Genomic DNA, 22,816 nt, shown 5'->3' with positions numbered 1-22,816 from the left:
ATCAGTCAGTGATGCTGCCTTTTATACCTAATTTGATGAACATGCTAATTTCTACCTTTTTAAATCTAAGTGGCTACTTAAATTTATTTATTCAGGCAGTCTACTGTAGCTACTGTGACCTCTGAGTCTGAGTTGAATTTGTTATCAAGTGATTGGTTTGATGCTTGCCTCAGATGTACAATTCAAAGGGAAACTAGGTGACGTGCTGCCACACAGACACTGGGCACATGCATGTTGTTCTGAAGAGGATAAATGTTTATAGTCACTTCAGTCATGTTAAGGATAGCTATGCTCACTCTGATTCTTATATTAGAGGTTGTGAGCCCCCCCTCAAGACCCCCACCTAGCTTCTCACTTGCTCTCATTTCTTCATAGAAACCTTGTTTGCTACTTCTCTCAATCTAGCAGTTCTTTACAGACAGTTGGACAATATCCTGCCAGAAAGTGTGTGCAGGTTTTCCTTTTCGCGAAGACATCACTTTCAGCCAGAGTCATGTTTGGTATATTTACAAATCTCACAACGGCTAATGGTAATCGGAAAGAAGGTTTACCTGAATGTTAGCTGGATTTAAAAGTGTTTTTTATATATAAAAACATTTGAATGCAGTTTGATGACGTTGACAAAAACATTCCAAAAATCAAAATCTAAAAAATTACAGAAACTTTTAAAGAGTGCACCTGTTTCAGCTGTTACTAAATGAGATCTGATTTAGCGCAGTTTTCATGAAATGCAGCCCCTTTTTAATAGTTGAAATAGAATTTATGTATATATTTATATTTTTTTAAATAAAGGAAGTATAGAACTCACTACATTGCTCCTGCTGGTATGTCAATTACATTGCCATGTTTTTGCTTACCTATTTAGTTTTTTTTTTTTTTTTTACCCTTCTTGTCTTACTCGGTCATTGGACCAAAATCGCTTTTAGTCAGAGGCATTTGACAGGACAACATTAAAGGTAGGGCTTATAACTTGTACCGAAAGAATCTTTTCACAGGGTATGACGCATGTATGTCCACACTTTTATAATGCTCATGGTTTGCTAGGTCTGTTTCTTCCCTTTCTCTTAAATGCATTAAATGTCACTGTTTCACAAGATCATGGATTTTAATTCAACATTCTTCTGCCTTTTGATTTTTTTCTTTCTTTCCAGATTTTCTTGACCCTTTTCATGCAACATGCACTATATAATTGAACAGCATGGGGAAAAAGGATAAGTGTCCACAGATTGTAAGATCTAGTCAAGACTTTGCTGTGTATATGAAAATGCCCTTTGTATTATATTCAAACAGTCTTATGTATGATATATAAAAAATAACTTAATTGACGCGCTCTTGGCTTTTTTCTTTATCACCCTGCTTGTTGCTTCAACACTACATAGTAACGTTACGTCTAATATATAGAGGAATGCCTAAACGAGTAACTTAACGTTAGTTCTGACGAGAACTATTTAACTTACATGCGTGTTAAAATAGTTGCTGTAGATTATCGAATAACAAATTATAAACCGTACATACAAATAAGTTTATGACAAGTTCGACAGACATAATGTAATCAGCTTTAAAAGATGGTAACGTAAAAATATATAGGTGAAATATATATCGCATTCTTTATGTGGCGGTATTCTCTCCACTGAGTGCGCGGCTCGTTGGTCTAGGGGTATGATTCTCGCTTCGGGTGCGAGAGGTCCCGGGTTCAAATCCCGGACGAGCCCAACATTTTCTATCAAGTATAAACTTACTTCGAAGTCACATCGTTCAGTATAAATGTGCCATGCTGAATTCGACAATACGCAGGGTTTAATTGCAAACAAAAATAAAATGTTTAATATGCAAGCTATGAGCAGTGTTTGTTTCTATTATGTAGTTCAACTCTATTGCAGAAATGATCCTATTTTGTAATCTGTACAACGCAGTAAACTGTGATTTAATGATAATGTGTTTTAGCGTCTCTACGCTTGACATAGGTGTTTGAAATGAATAGTCTTATTTGTAGTTAAGATTATTAGTGAAGAGAACCCGGAATCGGTTCTTTTGAACAACTCGTTTCAAAGAATCGGTTCAGATTCAGCGATTCTTAACGTCATGACGTAGTTACGAAATCTTATGATCCATATTTAAAGAGCCATTTGACAGCTCATTTGAAACAAAACCTGAGTATTCAGAAATGAGATATTCTAACGATACAGCATTGTAGTTTTCGAGACCATTGATTTATTTTAGTAGCCTAGCTACCTCTAATGAAATATATGGATTATTAATAAATAATGTGTAATCATTGTAGTTATATCAACATTGTTCTTGATTGTCACAAATTCATTACTAATATTTTAGTGGGGTGATGACGTTCAGCTCCCTCTCTCTGGACTTTAGAGGTGGAGATTAAGATCCACCCATAGGTCCACAGAGGTGGAGCTGGACGTCAATTGGCTCTGCAGTGAGCAACACCACAATGTTGTGAATTTTATTGGGAATAAAAATGCCCGGTCTTTGCTGCCATCTACAGGATTCACGGCTTTAATGAGTGCGAAGGGAGAGAGGATCCTGGCTGTCAGGTGGCATTCAACTGAATGATTTCGACTCTGGTGAACTGAACTCCGTAGTTTTTTGAACATCGTTCACTGATGACTTTGTGCATTTACATCAGTGAAAGCTAAGGGTGATTTTCAAAAGGGGAAATTGCTTACAGACTCTCAACAAGTGAGCTATGGACGGAGACTGAAAAACGATTATTTCAAATCCAAGTATTTATTTGTTTGAATTTTGCATGCGGCCAGTGTAAGATCTGCATTATGATGAAGATTATTCAGTAAAGTGTACCGATTTAGCTGTGCTTGAAACCATAACAAGCAAATTAACTAAATTGACCCAAATAATTAATGACACGTATAGATAATACCAGATAGTATCATATTATAGAACCAATTTATTTGTTTTATACACTGTTAACATTTTTGAAAGACTTTACTGAGAAGAAACTAAGAATTCGTATTAAAAATATCATTGTGTTAAAAAAAGACGACATAATTGGGTACCAGATGGATTATTATTATATTATTGTTGTTAATTATTGTATTTTAAAAACATGTTGGAGGTAAAATGTAAACAGTAAAAAGTTAATAAAAAGAAAATGTAAAAGAGCAGACTCAAATCCACATTCTCCATACCGGCTGAATCAACAAATGAGTAAGAGCCGTTTACGCGAGAATCGTTTGGAACGAGTCAGACCGGTTTTGTGAACCGGTTCAAACGATTCAATGAAACGATCTGAATCAAAATTGATTCGTTCCTTTCAGTATGGCTGATGCATTGTGGGATTGAAACGAGTTGCATTGTGGGCTGGCACGCCAACAATACTGGTGTTCTATACTTGCGCGCCTTTTTCATTTCTGTAATGTTAAAACAAGTATATTAATGACAGCATAACTAATATAGTGCCTAGAAGGCTGTAGGAAGTTTTAATCAGACATACAATGCCAAATTTTTGTGCCGCTCCCAACTGTACCAGGAAAAGCACCCAGTCCGATTTAGCTTTCTTTAGGTTTCCAAGGGATCCGGAGAGGTATGACTTTTTTTAAAAGCTTCATAACACTACCACTGCCGTCTTGTGTTTAAATGCAGTTAATTTATTCTGACGACTGATATGAAACTAATTCTTCCTGGGAAAGGTAAGCCAAAGTTGCTCCTGCAAGTTACTGATGTTTTCTCAGTGCAGTCAGTGCATGTTGACATCAGATATGACACTTATCAGTGCGACTAACGAGGCTTCTGCTATTTACACGTCTGTCCTCGTCGATGTGATGTAATTTGTTGAAATATTTGGTGAATAACTGGTCAACAGAAGTTTAGTACCCAGTGAAGACAATTCTTGTGCTTGTGAATTGAATTTCTGTTCTTTACTCTTTTCATATTGAATGTAGATAGATGAGATAGATCCTATGTTTGTAGGAACTAATATTTACTTAAGAGTATATTACATATGCTTGTATTATTATATTAGTAATACTGTAGTGTTTTCTTGCAGGTGTTTGCCTCTCCTAACTTAAAGAAGACTTAACCTGTCACAATTTTAAATGCAAAAACACATTGTTAATCAAAATCCAGTGTTTGAATTGGAGTGGAAAAATATATCCTGTAGTTTATCAACAACATCAACCAAACATTTCTGTATAAATTCAAACTAAAATGTTTAGCAAGAAATTATTAATGATTGATTTCATAAATCTGAACATACTTTGTTGTGTATTTGCACAGATGTAGGTTGTGGGTGGAGAACTGTCGGCGTGCAGATCTGGAGGAGAAGACGCCTGATCAGCTGAACAAGCACTACCGACTGTGTGCAAAGCACTTTGAACCGGCCATGATATGCAAAACTGTAATGCAATGAGTTATCTGAATGTTTTATCATATTATCTAAATAGTTAAAATTCTAAGTTGTTCTTTTTCTCTGTTGAATGTGTTTTTCAGAGCCCTTACAGGACAGTACTAAGGGACACTGCTATTCCCACGATTTTTGATTTAACCAGCCACCTCGGCAATCCTCACAGCAGACATCGCAAACGCATCAAAGTTCTGGTAGAATACTCTTTGTTTTTTTCCAGGTGTTCTCATAAATATTCATATTATACCATTGTATATTCTTTTGAATCTCCTTCATTCCTTCTTTTGAATCTTAACTACATAATAATAACAGATTTTTTGCAGCAAAGTATCATATTTCACATTATTAGTGATAAGTCAGTAAATGTAACATTATACATCAGCTCAATAGTTATAATCTATGTTTCTTATACAAGTGTACTTGAATAGTTAGGCTAACATTTAATATAAAATGACACTTTTCATTCCTGTTTTCCTCAGACAGATGAAGAGGTTCGGAAAATCAAAGAAAGACGATGTAAGTAAGACATAATTGATTATTACTTGGCTCTCTGGAGTATTTGATTCTGATTGGTCAATTGCAACATTCAGCGGTCAGATATTTTTAATATTTACTGTCACCAATGGCAACGCTGATATCACTCTGCTCATTTGGGTTACTGAAACCTTCGCCACTCTCATGTTCTCATATCACTCCGCCGACTCGCTCGCTCTTGTTCTTATAAACGCATCTTGATCTCAGTTGAAGTGAAAGTGTTTGTGTGTAAGGAAATTGTTAGTGTTTTTCTTCTTGCTAGGCCAATTACTTTGTAGGTTGCAAGATAATATACTAGACAAATTTCTACATATGTTTGTTTGGATAAACGATGGGGTTCTGATAACCCAATTTATTTTGTAATATTGACCGGTTGACTGTACGTTAACCCTTACTTAACTGATTAATGTTTGTGACTTTTTATCTCTTTAGTGGAGTCTTCAATTGAACAACTGCTCTCGAAAAAAGACTGTGATGCTCAAGATGACAGCGAGACCACTGACGACGTCCCTCAACTGACGCCCGAACAAAAAGACCTGAGAGAGTTTTTAAGATCTTCGTTTGAAGTCATGGTTTTGATTGGAAGGCAAAACTTTCCATTCAGTTGCAATGCAAGAGAAGACGAGATTCGCTCTGAGGAGGAGGAACGGCTCTTTACGGCAGGTACCTTTCAAGGACTAATTGAGAACCGTATCAATGCGGGCGATGAGTTTCTGCGAAGGCGGTTCGAGGCAGCGTCTGTTAATGAGGACTATTGCACGGCTGTTCAGCAGAAGCAGCTGCTGGAGGTCTGCGAGAGGTGCGTCCGTGAAGAGATCCTTCAACAAGTCCGAGAATGTCGCTTCTTTTCGATCGTCACAGGGGAGTTAGTGGACTTCCCAGAGGGAGAACACCTGCCTGTATTCCTGCGCTTTGTAGACCAAGCCAACACTCTTCGAGAAGAATTCATAGAGTTCCTCTCATTTGAAGGAGAGGAGGTTGCTGTCGCTGAGAGACTGGAGACTCAGTTGACGAAGGGATGGGGCCTCAGTATGGAACACTGCAGAGGACAAGCGCATGCGGGATCTGGTATACTTGGGACCAAGATGAAGGTCATCGCTGCCCAGCTCAAGGAGAAATATCCCATGGCGGTGATCACGCCCACTTCCAGCTGTGCACTTAATGTTCATCTGGCTAATGGCATGCCGCTGACCGGAGTGCAAGTCGTGATGTCGGTTCTGAAAAAGACGAATGCGTTTTTTAAAACATCTCCGTTGCTGCAGACCGAACTCGATAACGCCATCTCCATTCTGTGTCAGGGAGACACGGAAAAAGAAAACCTTCTCAAAGAGGGCTCGCGTTCAACCTGGACCGATCTTCATAATGTGTTCGAGATGGCTGTCGATTTGATGGAGCCGCTTCTGCTGTGCATGGACAGCATACACGACAATGAGGATCTGAAGTGGAACGACCAAATCACCAATGATGCTTACGCTATTTCAGAGGCCTTGGCGGACTTCGAGTTCATCGTGACTTTGGTCATTTTGAAGAACGCCCTGTCTTTCACGAGGGCTTTTGGTAAGAACTTACAAGGAGAGACCATTGATGTGTTTTTCGCTGCCAACAGCCTGACAGCAGTGCTGCATTCGTTGCACGAGGTATCGGACAATCTGGAAGTATACCACGAATTCTGGTTTGAAGAGGCTGTCAGTTTGGCGACTGCAATGGAGATCCCTGTCAAAGTCCCGAGGTTGTTTCTTCGGAAGCAACAGGCGGTAAAGACCGTGGAAATCCAGGCGGAGTCGTTCTTCAAAGAGTATCTTACGCTGCCGGTTATGGAGTACATCACGCAGGAGGTCAAGGACATCTTCTCTGAGAATCATCTCAAGGCGCTCAAGTGCTTGTCTCTTGTCCCCGCGGTCATGGGCCAAATGAGGTTCAATACTTCCGAGGAGACCCATGCGGACATGTACAGGAGCGATCTGCCCCATCCAGACACATTGCCGGCTGAACTGCATTGTTGGAGGATAAAATGGAAACACAGAGGCAAGGAAGTAAGCTTGCCATGCACCATTCACGAAACCCTTCAGCACTCCGATGTGAAGTTCTTCCCAAATGTTAATGCGTTTTTGAAAATATTAGCCGGGTTGCCGGTGCTGAAGCTTGATGGGAGTCACGGTGAAACTGCCCAAAGACGCTTACAGGCATACCTCACAGACACTGCGGTAAACCAAAGGTGTAAGAATCTGGCTGGGTTAAACATCAATTACCATATAAAGACAGACCTGGAAGAAATGGTTCAGTGTTATATAAAAAGTTACCCAGAAGAAAGTGAGAGTGATTAACCGGCAAAACATATAGACTCTCCCAAGTATCAACTGCAAACATATTTGAGCTGGAAATGTGATGTTGTTTTGCATAACATTTTGTAAGTTCCCTTTGCTTTTCGTCATGATGCCAATTGTTTATTTTCATGTCTTTTCCCCCTCGGAGGAATATAGAACTATTTTTACATTTTGTGAGGACCGTCAAAAAGATTCACCATGTGAGTATCTACATCAAGATGTGGTCTTGCTTTGTTTTGTTTTGTTTGCTTGACTGACTAGTGTGAAGCTGGACTGATAAAAGACAAAACTGACATACATTGAAAATCAGCCATTAAAGACAAGTTTGTGTTTGTATAAACTGGTCCAAAGGGTAAAAAAAAATAAAAACACTGTCGATGCTGTCTTCTACAATGATGTAAATTCTTTGAACTGCCATTCATACATTATTGCAGTTATTGTATATATGTACTGGGCAACACTTTACAGTAAGGTTCCATTAGCTAATGTTAGCAAAAGATGTGTTACAGTATTTATTCATCTTTGTTAGCGTTACTTCATAAAAATACATTTGTTTATTGTTAGATCAAGTTCATTAAATAAAATTAACTGGTATATTTGATTTTAATAACGTTTAAGTACATTTTGAAATTAAAATGAACTAAAATTAATAAATACATTGGAAGTGTTTTTCATTGTTAGTTCGTTAACTAATGCTGTTAATCACTTACAAAAAAATATGTGACTACATTTCTGCCATCTGTCATTAATAGCATTTTGTGGAAATGCATAGCCTGTTGACATGCCAACTTAAATCATGTTTGTCTTTTATAATATTTAGTAAATATTAAGTAAACCTTATAAAACCTATTTGCAATGCAAATTATAAATGCATAACATAAATTGTAAAGTAATGTGTAAGCATAATTGCATGAATAACATCTGTTGCTCTTGTATTTATAGTTGATTCAACTTTGGTCCTCAAGAGAGCAGCATTTGTATAAAATCATGCCAGTTGTAACTACTTGGGTGTCTATAGATGGGTGATACAATTAGAATAAAAAAGACTTATGCATGAGGGCTTGCAAAATAAAAATTCATACAAGCTGCTGCCGATTTAATACAAATCTCAAATAGACCGCACTTCTAGCGCACAGGGAGATTCAAGTGGATTTGTATCCTAGCGCATGTAAATTTAAAACATGAAAAACAGCAAAAAGTACAACTTGTATTGTCATACTGTCTTATCATCCAACTGCGGATTAGAAGGAAAAGGCTAAAGGAAAGACATTTGATGATACTAAACAGCAGACCAAACAGTGTGCATGCTATATCACTTTGAAAGGCTTGAATTAAGGTTTCTGATGTCAGGTTTTTCCTCACGTGTCACTTTAAGTCTACTTCTGGAAGATCTGACATAATATTTTGAATTGAGGTAAGGTATTATGCTTTCCAATTTGGCCATTCAATCCATGTTTAGCTGGATGCAAAATCTGCATTGAGCTCACCATGCGAGAGTGCCCCACCCCATGGGCTACACAATACACACATGCACAACACACACTGCTATCATTGCATGTACCACTAGATGGTATGTTACACAGATTCACGAATGAAACAAAAGAAACTGGATGTAGCTTCATTAATGCTGGGTGGGTCCGATGTTAACCCCAAATTACAAAATCACATCCACTCAGTTGTAAGTGCTGGAATTTTCACAGAATATCTTCCAAATTGCATTTAAATCAAATTGGAAAAAGTATACCAACCACCATTAACTTCTAAATTTCCCTAAACTAAGAGAGCATATCGTATTTGGATTGACCAATAAAACTGGAGCTTTTAAAAAGTTAAAGTGAAAGCATGTGTTTTATTCATAGTCATAATTGTAACTGCTGAGAAAAAAAGAGTCAAAATTTTATAAATTGATCAATTGTAGGCTACCCAATAGAAAGCTGCAAACAATACAATGACAATTTTATATTTATGTAATCATTAATTGTGTTATATTGTGCCTGCCTATTGTGGGCATGACTTGAGGCAATCTTAAAAATGCATCAATAATAGACTATTTTAATATTGCATGAATCAAATCTGTTTTATGGTGTGTTTAATTAGCCTACTAAAATACACCACCAACTCTTTTTAGACCCCTAGTAACCAATGCAATATATATATACATACGGGTCTTCAGATCAACAAGTTCCAGAATCATGTAGTAGCCTTTGCAATGGTGAAGCAGTGGGTGGAGGATGCGCGATGTGTGTCAGTCTTGAAATGGTTAAACGAGCGGCGTCTCCACCCGATGCTGTCCAGACGCTGATGGCTGCAGGTGATAGTTCACTCCGCACATCACGACCGGGGCGGTGTCTTTGTCTCACAGCTGTCAATGAAGTCGCCTGGACGGGGTCTTCGCTTCACTATAAAGAAACATTTAATTTGTAACTGAAAGAAAACAATCGCGTCGAAATTATTTAGCCGCAAGTGCGCAAGCGCGTCGCGTGCGCTACGATACTGAGGATTTCAAGAGTCTGGAAGGATTTCTCGCATCACAAGGAGCATTAATAGGAAGAAAACATCGCTTTCCTGATAACATTTTGATTGTGTGCGTTGTATTCTTCATTTCTGAGTTTTTTCTCTTCAGATTTAAGCCTTCGCCTCGTCGTTATCGATCATGGCATGGCCCTGTATAACCAGGGCTTGCTGCATCAACCGCTTCTGGAGTGAGTTGGACAAAGGTGACATTGCAGTGCCTTTGGTTTTCACGAAGTATTCAGACGTGGCCGAGGTGCAACATCTGCACCCTCAACCCAAAGCAATAATATCACAGAAGCCGGTCACCACAGAAGCTCAACCCGCCCATAGCGCTCAGCAGGAGGCGTCGGCCAGAGCGACTCACGCCGCGCCTGATGCCGCAGCATCATCATCTCAAGATGGGTCCGGCGCTTCTGTGATGCGCGAGGATTTCAGAGCCTGGAGTGTGCGTCCGGAACGAAGCTGCAAACCCAGAAACGACTATCAGCCATCAAAGACCCCTTTCAACAACGTCACTCAGTACCAGAAAGATTATAAAGCGTGGCCCATTCCGAAAAAAGGAGATCATCCATGGATTCCCAAACCCACTTCTGCTGCGCCCTGTAAGGCCGAAGAGGGCAAGTTCTCCAAAAAGGAGCAGGCCACTTCAGAGGTTGAAACCGGTGTGGAAAAATGTGCGATTGAGGAAAAGCAGCATGAAAAAGAGAGTAAAGACAGGAGAAAGAAGTTAGACAAAAAAGAGCTGGAGGGGAACAAATTGGAGCAAAATGTTACAGTGGAGGGGAAGAGGAGGTCAGCTGCAGATGCTCTCAACAGGCAGATCAAGCAGGAAGTCACGTCTGGAAGCTCATATAGGTAAATATTTCATTTTGTGTTTTAATAACTTTCTGAATGGTGTCAAATAATCCTGATCAAGAAAGTTCATGTCAGTATTCATATATTTTCTTATTTTTATTATTATTAATAAACTGATATTAGAATAATATATTAATCGTACAATATTTAGCTGTTTTGAGATTATTGGCAGATTCCCGGCGTGTAATTTTTGGCTCACAGAACATTCTGGGAAGATGGTTGTTAAAATGAAACTTAAGTACTTAACCATTAGAGAATGTTCTGTATATTTTTTTCCAGGTGCAACATTAATGAAAGGCTCATTTTTGGTTACCAAAAAGAGCCTACAGAGAACATAATAGAATGTTATTGTTTGATCCCCCCAAAAGGGAACAATGCTAAGTTTAGGAGAAGATTCTGTGTCTGCTAGTTTATTTATTCATTGATTAACAGAAATGTAATTTCTAACATCTGTCTGATTAAATAAACATTTTGTATGTTAATTTTGAGTAAAAACAAAACAAAACAAAAACTAGGTGTTATTTGCATTTATTTCTTGTGTCCTTTTATTGATTACCATGTACCCAAAATAAACTCCCTTGTTGGGTCTGTAAATACAGTCTCGTCAATGTTACATTCAAGAGACTTAATCCTATATAGATACATTTTTCCATTAGTTTGTTATTGTACATAGACACAAAGCTGTAACCAAATATTGAGATTTGGGAGAACCAAAAGTAGAACTGGTCATTATAACCCGCCTCACTGATCATCCACTGATCTGATTATTGGCTATACTTGTCTATTTTTTTTACATAGCCTATCAGATCACTGTAACTATATAGCCTCTGAAACAGAAGATTTTATCAATGAACTTTATGCAAGAGCAAGATGTAAGGCTAGATTTAGATCCAGTCTTTGAAAAATATCACCAGTCACCAGTGTAAAGCCTCTGAGGCTTTTCAGCCTGAAATATGTTGAGTCATTCTTGAGTTTTCAGATCATTTTGTGCACACTCACTCTCACTTTCATAAAACAGAGTATTTACTAGAAAACCTTTTAAATTCCAAAATAATAGAACATTAAACACAGATCTCCCCCTATATTAATATTGAGCAAAAAACATTAAATAACAATTAATTTTAGCATTTGCTCTCCTTTAACAGTCAGAAGCAAACGTGCTGGGAACTAGAAATCTGTACACAATATATGTAAACAATAAAGGATAAAACTTTGTGAATATTACATGTAATGCTATGTTTGTCTTCATTTATGCATATGTATTGATACATAGGTCAATGCATATGTTGCAGTATATTGAAAAATATATGCACTAGTTTCTCATATATGTAAATATATGATGAAATAAATCACATTATATTTTGCAGTATATTCCCATATATTTTTGTTCCGTAAGGGAAGGCAACAGTTTTGGTCGAGTAATGATGCTGAATGTTAACTTTACTCTCTATTGATGTCAACTAAATAAAGTATATGTATATTGTCATATGGTTGCTGATCTTTTGTCAGGTTATTGGTCTTCTAACAATTAACCATTAACCATATTTGATTACTCTGCCCTAATGTATATGTATAATTATACAAGCCTAGCATTCATTTAAAAAATGACTTTGTTTGTTTCTCCAGGACGGAGTTCAAGGCTTACACAGATATCAAACCAGTGAAACTCATCAAAGCGAGATCTCAGTACAAACCCCTAGTGGAGGAAAAGACCAACCTGGAGACCAGTTACAGCTCCACCTTTAAAGGAGAGCAGGGCAAGCCTCAGGCCACAGACAACAAGCTGATGGAGCGCCGTCGGATACGAAGCCTGTACAGCGAACCAAGCAAAGAGTCCAAGGTATGATGTTTTTCCAGCAGGTCATCAGTTTATGTTGCCAGGTTTCCCGGTTTTTATTACCATATCAATGAAATCAACAACTCCAGATATGAGCGTCATCATCAAAAATGTAATTACACTGTGAGGGATGAAATTGTGATGCTTTCTTAATATGGGGCTCCAACTTTTGTCAGTCTAATGCTGTCAATTCTTACAGGGAGTTCACCCATCGTTTTACTCACCCTCATAGTCCATGCAGTATAACTTTAGTATTATTTATAAACTATTATAGTATTTATTTATCTTTTGATTTGTTGTTTGCCTTTGCCATTTTTAGTTTTGTAGCTTTTTTTTATATTTCTATATAAAATACATCTCTCTCTCTCTTTTTTCTGTCACAATTGTGAGTTTAGATCTCAGAATTCTGAGAAAAAAAGTCAGAATTGTGAGTTTAAAGTCACAGTTATCTTTTACAGTCGCCATGAAATCAAATTGTACAATTCGTATTTTTATATCTAATGTTGTAGTGTTTATTATAAATGATTTATCTGTGCACTTCATTCAATTTTTTTTTAAATTCATGTACCCTTATAATCTTTAATCAAATGCGTTACCCTTCCCTTCCCCCTTGAAACGACTTCTCTTCTCTTCCGGTTATGTGCTATGGCGCGAGGGCGTGGCAACTCCCCTCAAACCGTTAGTCTGCTATGGGCGAGAGATGGAGAGGAGGAGCGCTGAAGTAAAACCCTGCCCTCTATTCAATATTCCGTTTCAAATACGTCACAACACCGGAGAAAAGTCGTTTGTAACTTCTGGTTCATGCCGACTTTAATGTTTTTTTTATTCTGTGGCAGAAAAAAGCTTCCACAAATCTCATGACTTCAACATACACTTATTTTAATTTTAGTTAGTTGCTAAGGCAACATTTCTCTTTTATTTTTTTATATGTTTCAGTTTTAGTTAACAATAACAACAGTGATTCCACCTCTAATTTTCTTAGTAGACATTTTGAAGAATTGTTCTGTTCCTAAATGCCATTCAATTAGCCCCCATTGGACTGGAACTTTACAGCTTTAAAAGAAAGGAAAAACACAATAAAGTGTCTCTTAAGACTTTTGATGTCATATGATAGTTTCATGTGAAAAAAACAGACTGACATTTAATAATCTTCAAATCATTCGAATCATTCAAGTGGATCAAACGATTCATTAAAAATATCAGATGATTCGTTCACAGATCAGTCATCAGGCACTTTATTACAGAAACATTCTAACTCGGAATCCTATCCGTTTAGTAACCATGGTAATTTCACTTGTGAAATAGAACGTCCTCCACAGAAGAAAGTCATACAGGTTTGGAACGACTTGAGGGTGAATGAATAATAATATAATTATTCCTTTAAATATAAAAGCGAATGTGTTGAAAGAGGACTATTCTGTAGTGTTTCTGCATGTAATGTGTTGATGTAGCCCCTGCCTCTCTCACTCTCTAGGACTGTTCTGACAGTGACAGCAGCTCTGTTCTGTAGTCAGGTGTGTTCAGTGATTCTTTTGGACAGCATGGATCTAGAGTATTTCACCATACAGCTGCACCATCACAGAGATCCTCAGTGGGACAGATTCTGATTAAATCCTCCTCACAATGAGGATTTGCTCAACTTTTCTTTTTTTGCATGAAACTAGTATCTTCACTATCAAGAGGGGCTATTTGGCTTCCATTTGAACTGAATGCAAATGATTTATGCAAGGTTTCTGGCTTCAGAAACATATGCCAAAAGATACTAATAGGTTTCCACTCCATTAGTATCGAAAGTAAGCTCACGCTGATCACTGCGATCATGCTATTGCAAGACGTTTGAATGAAGTGCAACCTTGCAAAATAGCAGACATTCTCCATTATTGGAAAGTATAGGTAAACTGGGATTAATCACAGATTATATATGTTGTATAGAAACTTTTGTGACAACAAACTGCATCTCTTATTTTGAGTATGTAGAACAAATCACCGCTTGTTTTGAACACTTCATCTACATTTAATAGGGCCTGAAAATCACATTCTAACACACATTTCTGTCATGAGATAACTAACTTGGATGCCACTATACTAATTGAAACATGATTCACATTTTTAGAATTATTTTATTGACGTTTTAAATGAACAGTGTGCACCGGAGGGCCAATGATTATGTTTCTACTGTAAATGACACACTTTGCCTGTTTATTCATTTGTTTCCTAACCGTATGGTGCTCAGGGGGTCCAAGCGTTTAGGTAAAAACTACACTACCATTAAAAAGTTTGGAGTTAGTAAGATTTTTGGAGAATATTTTCTTATTCTCACCAAGGCTGCAATAATATAATGCAAAAAAGAAAAAGAAAAAAAGTAATATAATTAAACATATTATACTTTAAAATAACTGTTTCTTATTATAGCATTCTTTTATGAATAGAAATTATAGCATTTATTTGAAATGGAGATATTTTTGAATTTTTTAAATATTTTTAAAGTCACTTTTGATCAATTGAATGTGTCCTTTTTTTATCGTACTGTAACTCACCCCAAACTTTTGAACTGTAGTGTATATGGTGAACGTATTTTTTTTTTTTAAACTTAAAACGAACATTAACAGTTAAATATATACTAGGTATGTGCTGTTTTGCAGATTTGAATAATGCACCAAAATGTCTCTCTTTTTGTTCCTGTAGGTGGAGAGGCATCATTTATCACTTTCCAAGCCAAAAAAGACAACAAGCCATAGCAAAACAGTGAAAAAAGCAAAGGAGAAGCCAATCGCCGGGAGTCAAGCTGCCAAGAAGAAAACTTCAGTGAGCAACCAGGAGCCAAAGCCAGAGGGAGGGGTCACCAAGAAAAGCAAAGAAATGATCAACAGACTAGCCGAGGCAAAAGATTAAGTGCACTTTTGTGTTTGGGGGGTTGAGGAGGCTATAATATGGAATAGAGGACTCTCATCCCCATGTTCATGACCTTACTCTAATGGCCCGACTCTGATGGTGTCTTTACCTATTGTAGTAGATCAAGGCTTGTCTGCTTGATTTGTCTTGACTGTGCGGCCACTGTCCTGTCTATTATGAATCTATCTTTGCTTTTGCCCCGCATCTGGCTCCCTTTCCATACATCAATAGCTTTCTCCGTGGCAAAGATGATTACCGGATCCTTGTTGCATGCTGCCTCTGAGCAAATGGCCATAAGCCTTATTATATAAGATAAGGTTTTTGTTTTATCTTGCATTGAAAGATATTTACTGGTTGTTTCTTTCAAGCAATCTCATTTAATGTGATATGGACTTCATTTGAAGTGTATGGACCACTCTATTTAGATGCATCATGCACCAATAGCATTGCTCAAACATTAAGACACAATATTTTTCACAACACATTCAGATTATAGCAATATTATATGCCTCACTAAGTTACGGACACAAGAATGTCTAAAAATCTCGAACCGCATGTTTAAAGATTGTGTGACAGTGTTACACTGGAAATTAGCAGGTAGGAGCTTCACGAGTCAACAAGTGCACCATGTTTAGCAAATGAACACGATTTAGATTCAAAATGAGTATTTCAGTACTTTCAACAACAGTGCCAGTCACCAGGCATGGTCTCTCTTAAAGTGTGATTGTTACCGTGTAGTGTAGAGCATTATGCTATGGAAACATATTTACGCTCAGCTTGCTCTGCTGTCAATAAAGCAACATTCAGATGTGATCTCATACGCTCCATGAATTTGCTGATGTAACCCTTAAAAAACTGCTTGTTTTCTTGCATTTAATTTTGAATTGGGAAGAATGCTGCTAACCATAGCTGAGGTCCATGCGATTGACAGACAGAAGCATGCCCATCCTAGTCATCTGTATGTTAAACATCTTTCTGACCCGATCTGTTCTGTGAGCGTGGTCCGGAGGGGTGAGAGCCCTCTCAGTGTAAATCTACAGCCTCTTGGTTCTGAGCTTCTCCTGGGTTGTCCTACACGTGCTGTGCACACCATTCTAGGTGCTATCCTCAAGCTATGCTTTCCATAACAGTAGTGCCTGTATATTGAGCAACATAGGGCCATCAGATGTCCAAGTGGTAATTCTAAGTGTGATGTGTATGTTGTGAGCTTGCATTGAATGAAATTGATTAAACTCATTAAATAAATAGGCCTACATTTGTGATGTGTTTTGTTTATTTAAACTTTAAAGGTTGATCAATCTATTAATAGAAAACCCTTTTCTAGATATGAGCCAAGCATGGAAAACTGATTTAAAGAGATAAAAAGTCATTCATGTGATGCTATTGCTCACACTCGAAGCAGCTGGACCATTGAAACACAGTTGAGGATGGTGCTGGACTCGCTCGCTGGATTGCAGATTCGCTGGACTCAGTCGTCCTCACAAAATTCAATAAATAATTCAAGTCTCAGGCTCTGCATAGGGCTGGCAAATTCAGGTCTCTGCACGAATATTGTTTGGGTGTGGTAAAGGGAAAATGAAGACAATGGTGCAATGTGACTTAGTAAAAATGTGAAAAAGGATAAATGTATTTGGGTCCACCAGCACTGAACTCATTGTGTATAACATTCACGTGAACAACACCCCATATTTAAAGTTAAAGAACAATACGATTTTTTTAAAATTCTTAAATCCAGCTACTTTTGATCACATTTGAATTCAGATTACAAGGAATATTTATAAACGTAATCACTTTCCCTCCAGCGGTTATTTTAAGTACTGCACATTCCCCCCACTTGTTTTTCTATTTTGAATTTGAAGCATAAATAAAACCATTAAAATTGCATTACATACATGCATTAATATTGATTACATACATATTAACATGATACCAATAAGAAACATTACATTTTTGTAATACATTTTTTTTGTTTATAAACTTTTCCAATGATATCAAGAAATCAAGACTTTTTCTATCCCATGGACATTAAAATATATCATTACTTCACTTCCACCAGCAGTAAAACTATAAGCACTTTTTTCAGCAAAAAGCTCAAACCCTGATCAACAAAAAGATTCGTCAGGACTTTTATTTTGCATGTTACACGGAAACACACGTCATGACCTTCTCCATCCTCTCAAACAAACAATTTACCCGCGTTCCTGTCCGTCCCCTCATCTGCTCGTCCGACATGAAGTTTTATGTAATTTAATATCTTAGACAATTAAACATTTTTACAGTATGTGCTCAATATATTTTAAGACTACGTAAATTTCCCTCTACATTGATGCCTGGATGTGTGCTCGCGCTTCTGAGCCACGACCAGGTAATGAAACTGAACTAGCACCTGATCTTCAAACCAGCCCGTGACTCATTAACATCAGAGTAAGCGAATTTATTAATTCATAAGCTCTTTGACAGTATCATAGTGTTGTAATAAGATTTAAAAAATATTGTGTATGGTGCAGTAAACCACAAGCACCCAACCTTGTTTACATTACGAGCTGTTGAACGTTTGTTTACTTGTCATGAGCTTAGCTCAAAAAAGTCTTAACAGTTTTAAAGGCACGTTAATGTTTTTGTCATTCCCAAATGCAATGTATTTAGCATTCCGAAGTATTTTATTAATGTAGTTGTATGCTATCTTCAAGGTAAAAATGGCGAATAGAAGAAATGTCTCTAAAATCGTGGTGGCATGCGAGTGGGCATCATGCACTTTCAAGAGTCAAAGCATGGAGGAGTTGAGTGATCATATGTCTCTACATTTGAAGGAGCATCTTGGGGAAGGAGATGCCATGGAGGAACTGGGTAGGAGATTGTTATACATGCATAAATAGACAATTAAATTAGGCAGATCTACAATGAAGTGTCTTTGACAACATTTGATTTGTATGTAAATTGCATTTAGAGCACATATTAAGATTTGATATTGTCTCGTTTATAGAGGATTATCCGTGCCAATGGAAGGGCTGTGAGTTCCTGGCGATGGGAAGCCAGAGTGAGCTCATCGCTCATGCCCATTTCCACATCTTCCACAGCAAGCTTAAATGCATCGGGACTCAGCTTCTCGAATCCCACTCCGAACTGGCTAGTTGCACTCAAGATCTCCACAGCAGCAGCCTAGTCCCGGATGTCTCTGAGGGATTTGTCTGTCAGTGGCAGCACTGTGATGTTAGTATTAGTGTCACTTCTGTTTTACTTAAATATAGACATTATATAACGAGCTTATGTCATTATTTTTGGGTCGCCAGAGTTCATTTAATAATCCGGAATGGTTCTACCGTCATGTTGACATGCATGCACACTGCACTGAGCTTCAGCCGCTTCCCGATCGGCAACAGGCCCTCTTCTGCAGCTGGTCAGGTAGGCGCTGTCTGCAAACCAGGAACATTTTCACCAGTGTTTATAATCCATTTGTCTGTGTGAAACATTTTTGCTCTTTTTTTTTTTAGGCTGTGATGCGTTCTTTAAAATCAAGTACCGTCTGCGGGAACATCTGCGCAGTCATACGCAGGAGCGGCTGGTCGCTTGTCCCACCTGCGGCTGTATGTTTTCCAGCAACACCAAGTTCTTTGACCATATTCAGAGGCAAGCAGAACCGGAAGGTCTGTTTATTTCACATCATTCCTCTTCAATCGCTGACAATATAAAAACTCTGATATTTAAGATTGGCCATTTACAGTCTTTAGTTCCTTTCCTATTATACTGGTCAGCTGGCTGAAGTTTTTTCCATAAATACATTTTATTGCAGATTCTCTCACATGTGGACATTGTGACAAAGCATTCGCCAATGAGAGGCTGCTGAGAGACCATGTTCGTCAGCATGGTGAGTTCATGTGGAGTTCGCACAATATATCGTTATCAATTACTGCTGATATTTCAATATGATTTATTCAATTGAAATTGTGCATTCTCATTTCCACTATTTTTACATTTAGATTACCGTTGCTGTCGTGTAACAGTTAATCTTTAAAAACACTAATAATTTAATAAATAACAGTTAAATCTCAGGATGAAGATCCCATTTTCATACTGCCCAAGTGTCCATTATGTTGTTATACATTATAGTCCCATTAAGCCTGAATTCACTTGTAGCATTTACAATTATAATTTTGTTTTGTTTTAATGTTCTTGTTAATGTTTTTTATTCATTTAGACAAAACAGAATGGAATTTTAATATCATCCATAGCATGAAAATCAATTTCAGCTTATCGTTATTGGCCAGAATATTGTTCATCCCTAAAAATGTACAATGTTTTACAAAAGAATGACACCTTCTGGAAAACAATATAGAATATTGCTCTTTGTAGATGATTTACATGTCGTCACATTTATTTATATGCCACTTTATACAATACACATAGTTTTTAAGCAACTTCACAGTAATATGAAAATAACAGCATTAATGTTGCAAAATTGTTTATTATTATTGTTCTTAAATTATTAAACAAATGCAATATTAGCTGTATAGCAACTGTTAGTTATAATTACACCATAGACAATGGTGTCATTATTTAGCTCAGTTGAGTTTAGTGTTGATTGAAGTTCAGTGTCGAATTCTGATACTAACTTGATTCGGCGATAAAGCAGCTCTACAGAAGACAATAGTGTCGCCATCCTCCCAGAAGTTTTGTTCTCATCCTAGAGTGTCAGTATCAAATGAATTATTGTGTTTGTTACACCTATATAAGAACAGTTTAGATTAACTGTTCTTTTCTTCTTCAGTGAATCATATAAAATGTCCTCTCTGTGACATGACATGCACATCCCTCTCCACCTTGAAGATCCATATCAAGTTTCGTCACTGCGACGAGAGGCCCTTCCCATGTGACTTCTGCGAGAGCAGGTGGCTGCCGGGAGTTTCCACGCTGTCCACATACACTGAAGTATGACTGAAGAATATATTACTAATATTTAATGTTTTTTCTCCTTACTTTTAGCTTCAAGAACCAGCATGATCTGCGGAGACACATGGAAACACACAATGAGGGGGCAGCGTACCACTGCACAGTAGAGGGCTGTGGATACTCTTCACGGATGGCCCACACCATGAACCAGCACTATAAACGAGTGCATGAGGTCAGCCAGCAGAGGGTGCTATAACCTCAGCCATGCTTCATATTTAAAGGGACAGTTCACCCAAAAATGAAAATTCTGTCATCTACTCACCCTCAAGTTGTTTCAAACCTGTATGAAAACCAATGCTTTTTATAGAATGAAATTACAGCCACAAGACTTAGAAACTGAGAAATAGAGTAGGTAGCATATAACGAGAAGTTACAGCTCAAATAATAAACATATTTTTACTGATTAATTTAAGTGCTTTAACATAAGGTTTGCATTTCTGCTTTTTTGTCTTGCATCTCTTACTGACGTTTTAGTATTATTATTTATTTATTTTTTGTTGTTTATGCGTTAAATTAGTGTAAATCACCATTTACATATGCAAATGTTGTCAATAGAGATCAATGTATATTTTCCCCAGAACATTCTGTTAATCAAAGTGTAACTTAAAAATTAAAGTTTATTTAGTGATGACATAAAGTAACATGTGTGATGACTGTCTTCAGCAGGACAACATGGTTCCGAGGTACAAGTGTCACCTTTGCGACAAGACCTTCTCTTGGTGTTACACTCTCACCCTCCACCTTCGAAAGAAGCATCAACTCAAATGGCCATCTGGACACTCGCGTTTTAGGTATGTTACAAACACTGCTTAATATCTTTGTGTAATTAGTTCCAAGCTTACAATTAGCGATGTGACGTTTGGCACCGAGGTTTCAAAGCTTGTATAAAAAAAACAAAAAAACATCTCACATTAAAGCACTGTACCGGTGCTTGGTTTGTTTTGCCATAAACACGTGATCTGTGACATCCGAAGCTTTGTTTTTACACACAACCACGTGACTGCTTCATATTCGGTTTCAAAAATTGCGCGAACCCCTTGCACATGTTTTGCAAGTCATTTGCTTCTTTGAAAAGGAATAAATATTTACATGCGTTGTGTTGTGCATGTTCAATTTGTATTAATCCCCAGTTCACAAGCACTTCAACTGACCATTCCGCAATCAAATTAATACATTTTGATCATATATGCCTACATGAGCCTTACCTATGAACTCAAAGGTTTAGGACTAAGGAAAAAGCTTATATGAATATTGATGTATGTGTTGATTGAAGCAGATTCATAAAATCTGCTACAGGACAAGTTTTATTCTGACTCATTTATTCATGTGTTAGTACAATGACATATGAAAGACTATTATTTATATAGACTTAATACTTTTATTTCCTTGTATGATTGTTGTAGCACAAACTGATTTATTATATGAAACAATTGAAAAATGTCTGGGTCGTCTGGGACTAAAAGGCAGCTTTTCCACCTTTTGACCACATAATGACGTTAGTGTGCACTGTGTTGAAAAGCTTCGAGTAATGAGCCTTTTTACGATACAGTTGATGGGAAAGCCTCAGTGCTTCACAAAGCTTAATTTCACCATCACTACTTACAATTGCCTCTTGAACAGGTACAAGAAGGATGAGGATGGGTATCTGCGGCTGAATATGGTGCGCTATGAGACTGTAGAGGTTACGGAAGAGTTGATCAAGAACATGGCTGAAAAGCGCACCCCTCGCAAGGTCTCCGGTTCAACCGGTCACTCCAAAGAGCCCATGATGCATCCCGACAGCGGCAACAGCACTCCCCAAAACTCTTCGTCGCCCTCTTCTCCTTCCTCATCTTCTTCCACCTCCGAGCTTTTGGAGGGGGCTGACGGCAGTGCAATGAAAGGCGATGAAACATCTGTGTATTGTGTATTGAACACTGTGACTGAGGTGATTGGGGAGCCAGAGGAAGAGTCCCAGCCTGGTGAGCCGTCAGGGGCTGTTAGAGCTCTGGCTGCAGTGGCTAGAGGGCTAGGAATGGATGTGGTGTAGTCTCATACTTATCAAATGCACACAATCTGTTTGACCTCCATTAGATCAATGTTTTTATAAACTAATATGCACAGGTCAGAGGATGATGTTTAGCATTATCTTTTGTTTAAAATTTTGCTAGTGTTTTATGTAAGGTTTTTTAAAATGATCTCAGGTGTCAAATTGACCCTTTTTTTTAAATCTCTTTTAAAAGATGTTTGCTTTTATTTTATTTTTTAAAATACATTTCCAGGAAAAAGAGTGAGCTTTTGAGCATTAATACCTAACATCTAATTTATTTGTCTTGATACTTGTTGAATATTTTGCATATTGTGTTGTATTATTGTTCCATTGTTGCCTGCCTATAGTTGTAAATAGTTGTGTATTTTTTATAAGCCCTTTAGTTTCAAATATATTGTCAACGTTCTAAAAGAACAAGTAAAACCACTTTTCTCAGAAAAATCATTTTAATATTTTCTTTGACAAAATCATTTCATAACTTTCCACCACTGTACATTTCATGACTA

The 22,816-nt window shown here is 37.5% G+C and overlaps 3 protein-coding genes across 7 annotated transcripts; all 3 read left to right on the top strand.

Moving 5' to 3' along the window:
- The first annotated feature begins 3,289 nt into the window (after positions 1 to 3,289).
- thap12b (THAP domain containing 12b) lies at positions 3,290 to 7,619 on the top strand. Its single transcript, XM_079611216.1, has 5 exons — positions 3,290 to 3,559; positions 4,252 to 4,372; positions 4,465 to 4,572; positions 4,858 to 4,894; positions 5,345 to 7,619. The coding sequence occupies exons 1-5, from the start codon at positions 3,471 to 3,473 to the stop codon at positions 7,234 to 7,236; spliced, it is 2,247 nt and encodes a 748-aa protein (XP_079467342.1). The 5' UTR covers positions 3,290 to 3,470; the 3' UTR covers positions 7,237 to 7,619.
- Positions 7,620 to 9,415: 1,796 nt separating this feature from the next.
- map6b (microtubule-associated protein 6b) lies at positions 9,416 to 16,593 on the top strand. 2 transcript variants are annotated; one of them, XM_079609569.1, is made up of 4 exons: positions 9,416 to 10,605; positions 12,232 to 12,445; positions 13,917 to 13,956; positions 15,128 to 16,593. In XM_079609569.1, exons 1-3 carry the CDS (start codon positions 9,890 to 9,892, stop codon positions 13,950 to 13,952), a joined length of 966 nt encoding a protein of 321 aa, XP_079465695.1. In that variant the 5' UTR covers positions 9,416 to 9,889; the 3' UTR covers positions 13,953 to 13,956; positions 15,128 to 16,593. The 2 variants fall into 2 exon arrangements, with proteins under 2 accessions (XP_079465695.1, XP_079465694.1); XM_079609568.1 differs by lacking the exon at positions 13,917 to 13,956 and having other exon boundaries at positions 9,416 to 9,547; positions 9,860 to 10,605; positions 15,128 to 16,587.
- An 852-nt stretch (positions 16,594 to 17,445) lies between these two features.
- LOC306997342 (histone H4 transcription factor) lies at positions 17,446 to 22,744 on the top strand. Of its 4 annotated transcripts, none has more exons than XM_079610632.1 (10): positions 17,446 to 17,758; positions 18,025 to 18,181; positions 18,318 to 18,544; positions 18,625 to 18,736; positions 18,826 to 18,978; positions 19,125 to 19,199; positions 20,100 to 20,220; positions 20,315 to 20,453; positions 20,945 to 21,072; positions 21,902 to 22,744. In XM_079610632.1, the coding sequence occupies exons 2-10, from the start codon at positions 18,031 to 18,033 to the stop codon at positions 22,308 to 22,310; spliced, it is 1,515 nt and encodes a 504-aa protein (XP_079466758.1). In that variant the 5' UTR covers positions 17,446 to 17,758; positions 18,025 to 18,030; the 3' UTR covers positions 22,311 to 22,744. The 4 variants fall into 4 exon arrangements, with proteins under 4 accessions (XP_079466758.1, XP_079466756.1, XP_079466759.1 ...); XM_079610630.1 differs by having other exon boundaries at positions 17,446 to 17,699; positions 21,902 to 22,545; XM_079610633.1 differs by having other exon boundaries at positions 20,948 to 21,072; positions 21,902 to 22,545.
- The last annotated feature ends 72 nt before the right edge of the window (positions 22,745 to 22,816 follow it).

Source organism: Phoxinus phoxinus (assembly GCF_949152265.1).
Source record: "Phoxinus phoxinus genome assembly, chromosome: 4".
Taxonomy (NCBI): domain Eukaryota; kingdom Metazoa; phylum Chordata; class Actinopteri; order Cypriniformes; family Leuciscidae; genus Phoxinus; species Phoxinus phoxinus.
This window is presented reverse-complemented; position numbering and strand designations above follow the sequence as displayed.

Excerpts from the sequence above, each read along its gene's own strand:
- map6b (XM_079609568.1), top strand. The coding sequence starts at position 9,890 with ATGGCATGGCCCTGTATAACCAGGGCTTGCTGCATCAACCGCTTCTGG. Across the intron at positions 10,606-12,231 it reads ACGTCTGGAAGCTCATATAG|GACGGAGTTCAAGGCTTACA; the intron begins GTAAATATTTCA and ends TTGTTTCTCCAG. Across the intron at positions 12,446-15,127 it reads AACCAAGCAAAGAGTCCAAG|GTGGAGAGGCATCATTTATC; the intron begins GTATGATGTTTT and ends TTGTTCCTGTAG.
- LOC306997342 (XM_079610630.1), top strand. The coding sequence starts at position 17,661 with ATGCCTGGATGTGTGCTCGCGCTTCTGAGCCACGACCAG. Across the intron at positions 18,182-18,317 it reads AGATGCCATGGAGGAACTGG|AGGATTATCCGTGCCAATGG; the intron begins GTAGGAGATTGT and ends TCTCGTTTATAG. Across the intron at positions 20,454-20,944 it reads ACTATAAACGAGTGCATGAG|CAGGACAACATGGTTCCGAG; the intron begins GTCAGCCAGCAG and ends GACTGTCTTCAG.
- thap12b (XM_079611216.1), top strand. The coding sequence starts at position 3,471 with ATGCCAAATTTTTGTGCCGCTCCCAACTGTACCAGGAAAAGCACCCAG. Across the intron at positions 3,560-4,251 it reads TTTCCAAGGGATCCGGAGAG|ATGTAGGTTGTGGGTGGAGA; the intron begins GTATGACTTTTT and ends GTATTTGCACAG. Across the intron at positions 4,573-4,857 it reads GCAAACGCATCAAAGTTCTG|ACAGATGAAGAGGTTCGGAA; the intron begins GTAGAATACTCT and ends TGTTTTCCTCAG.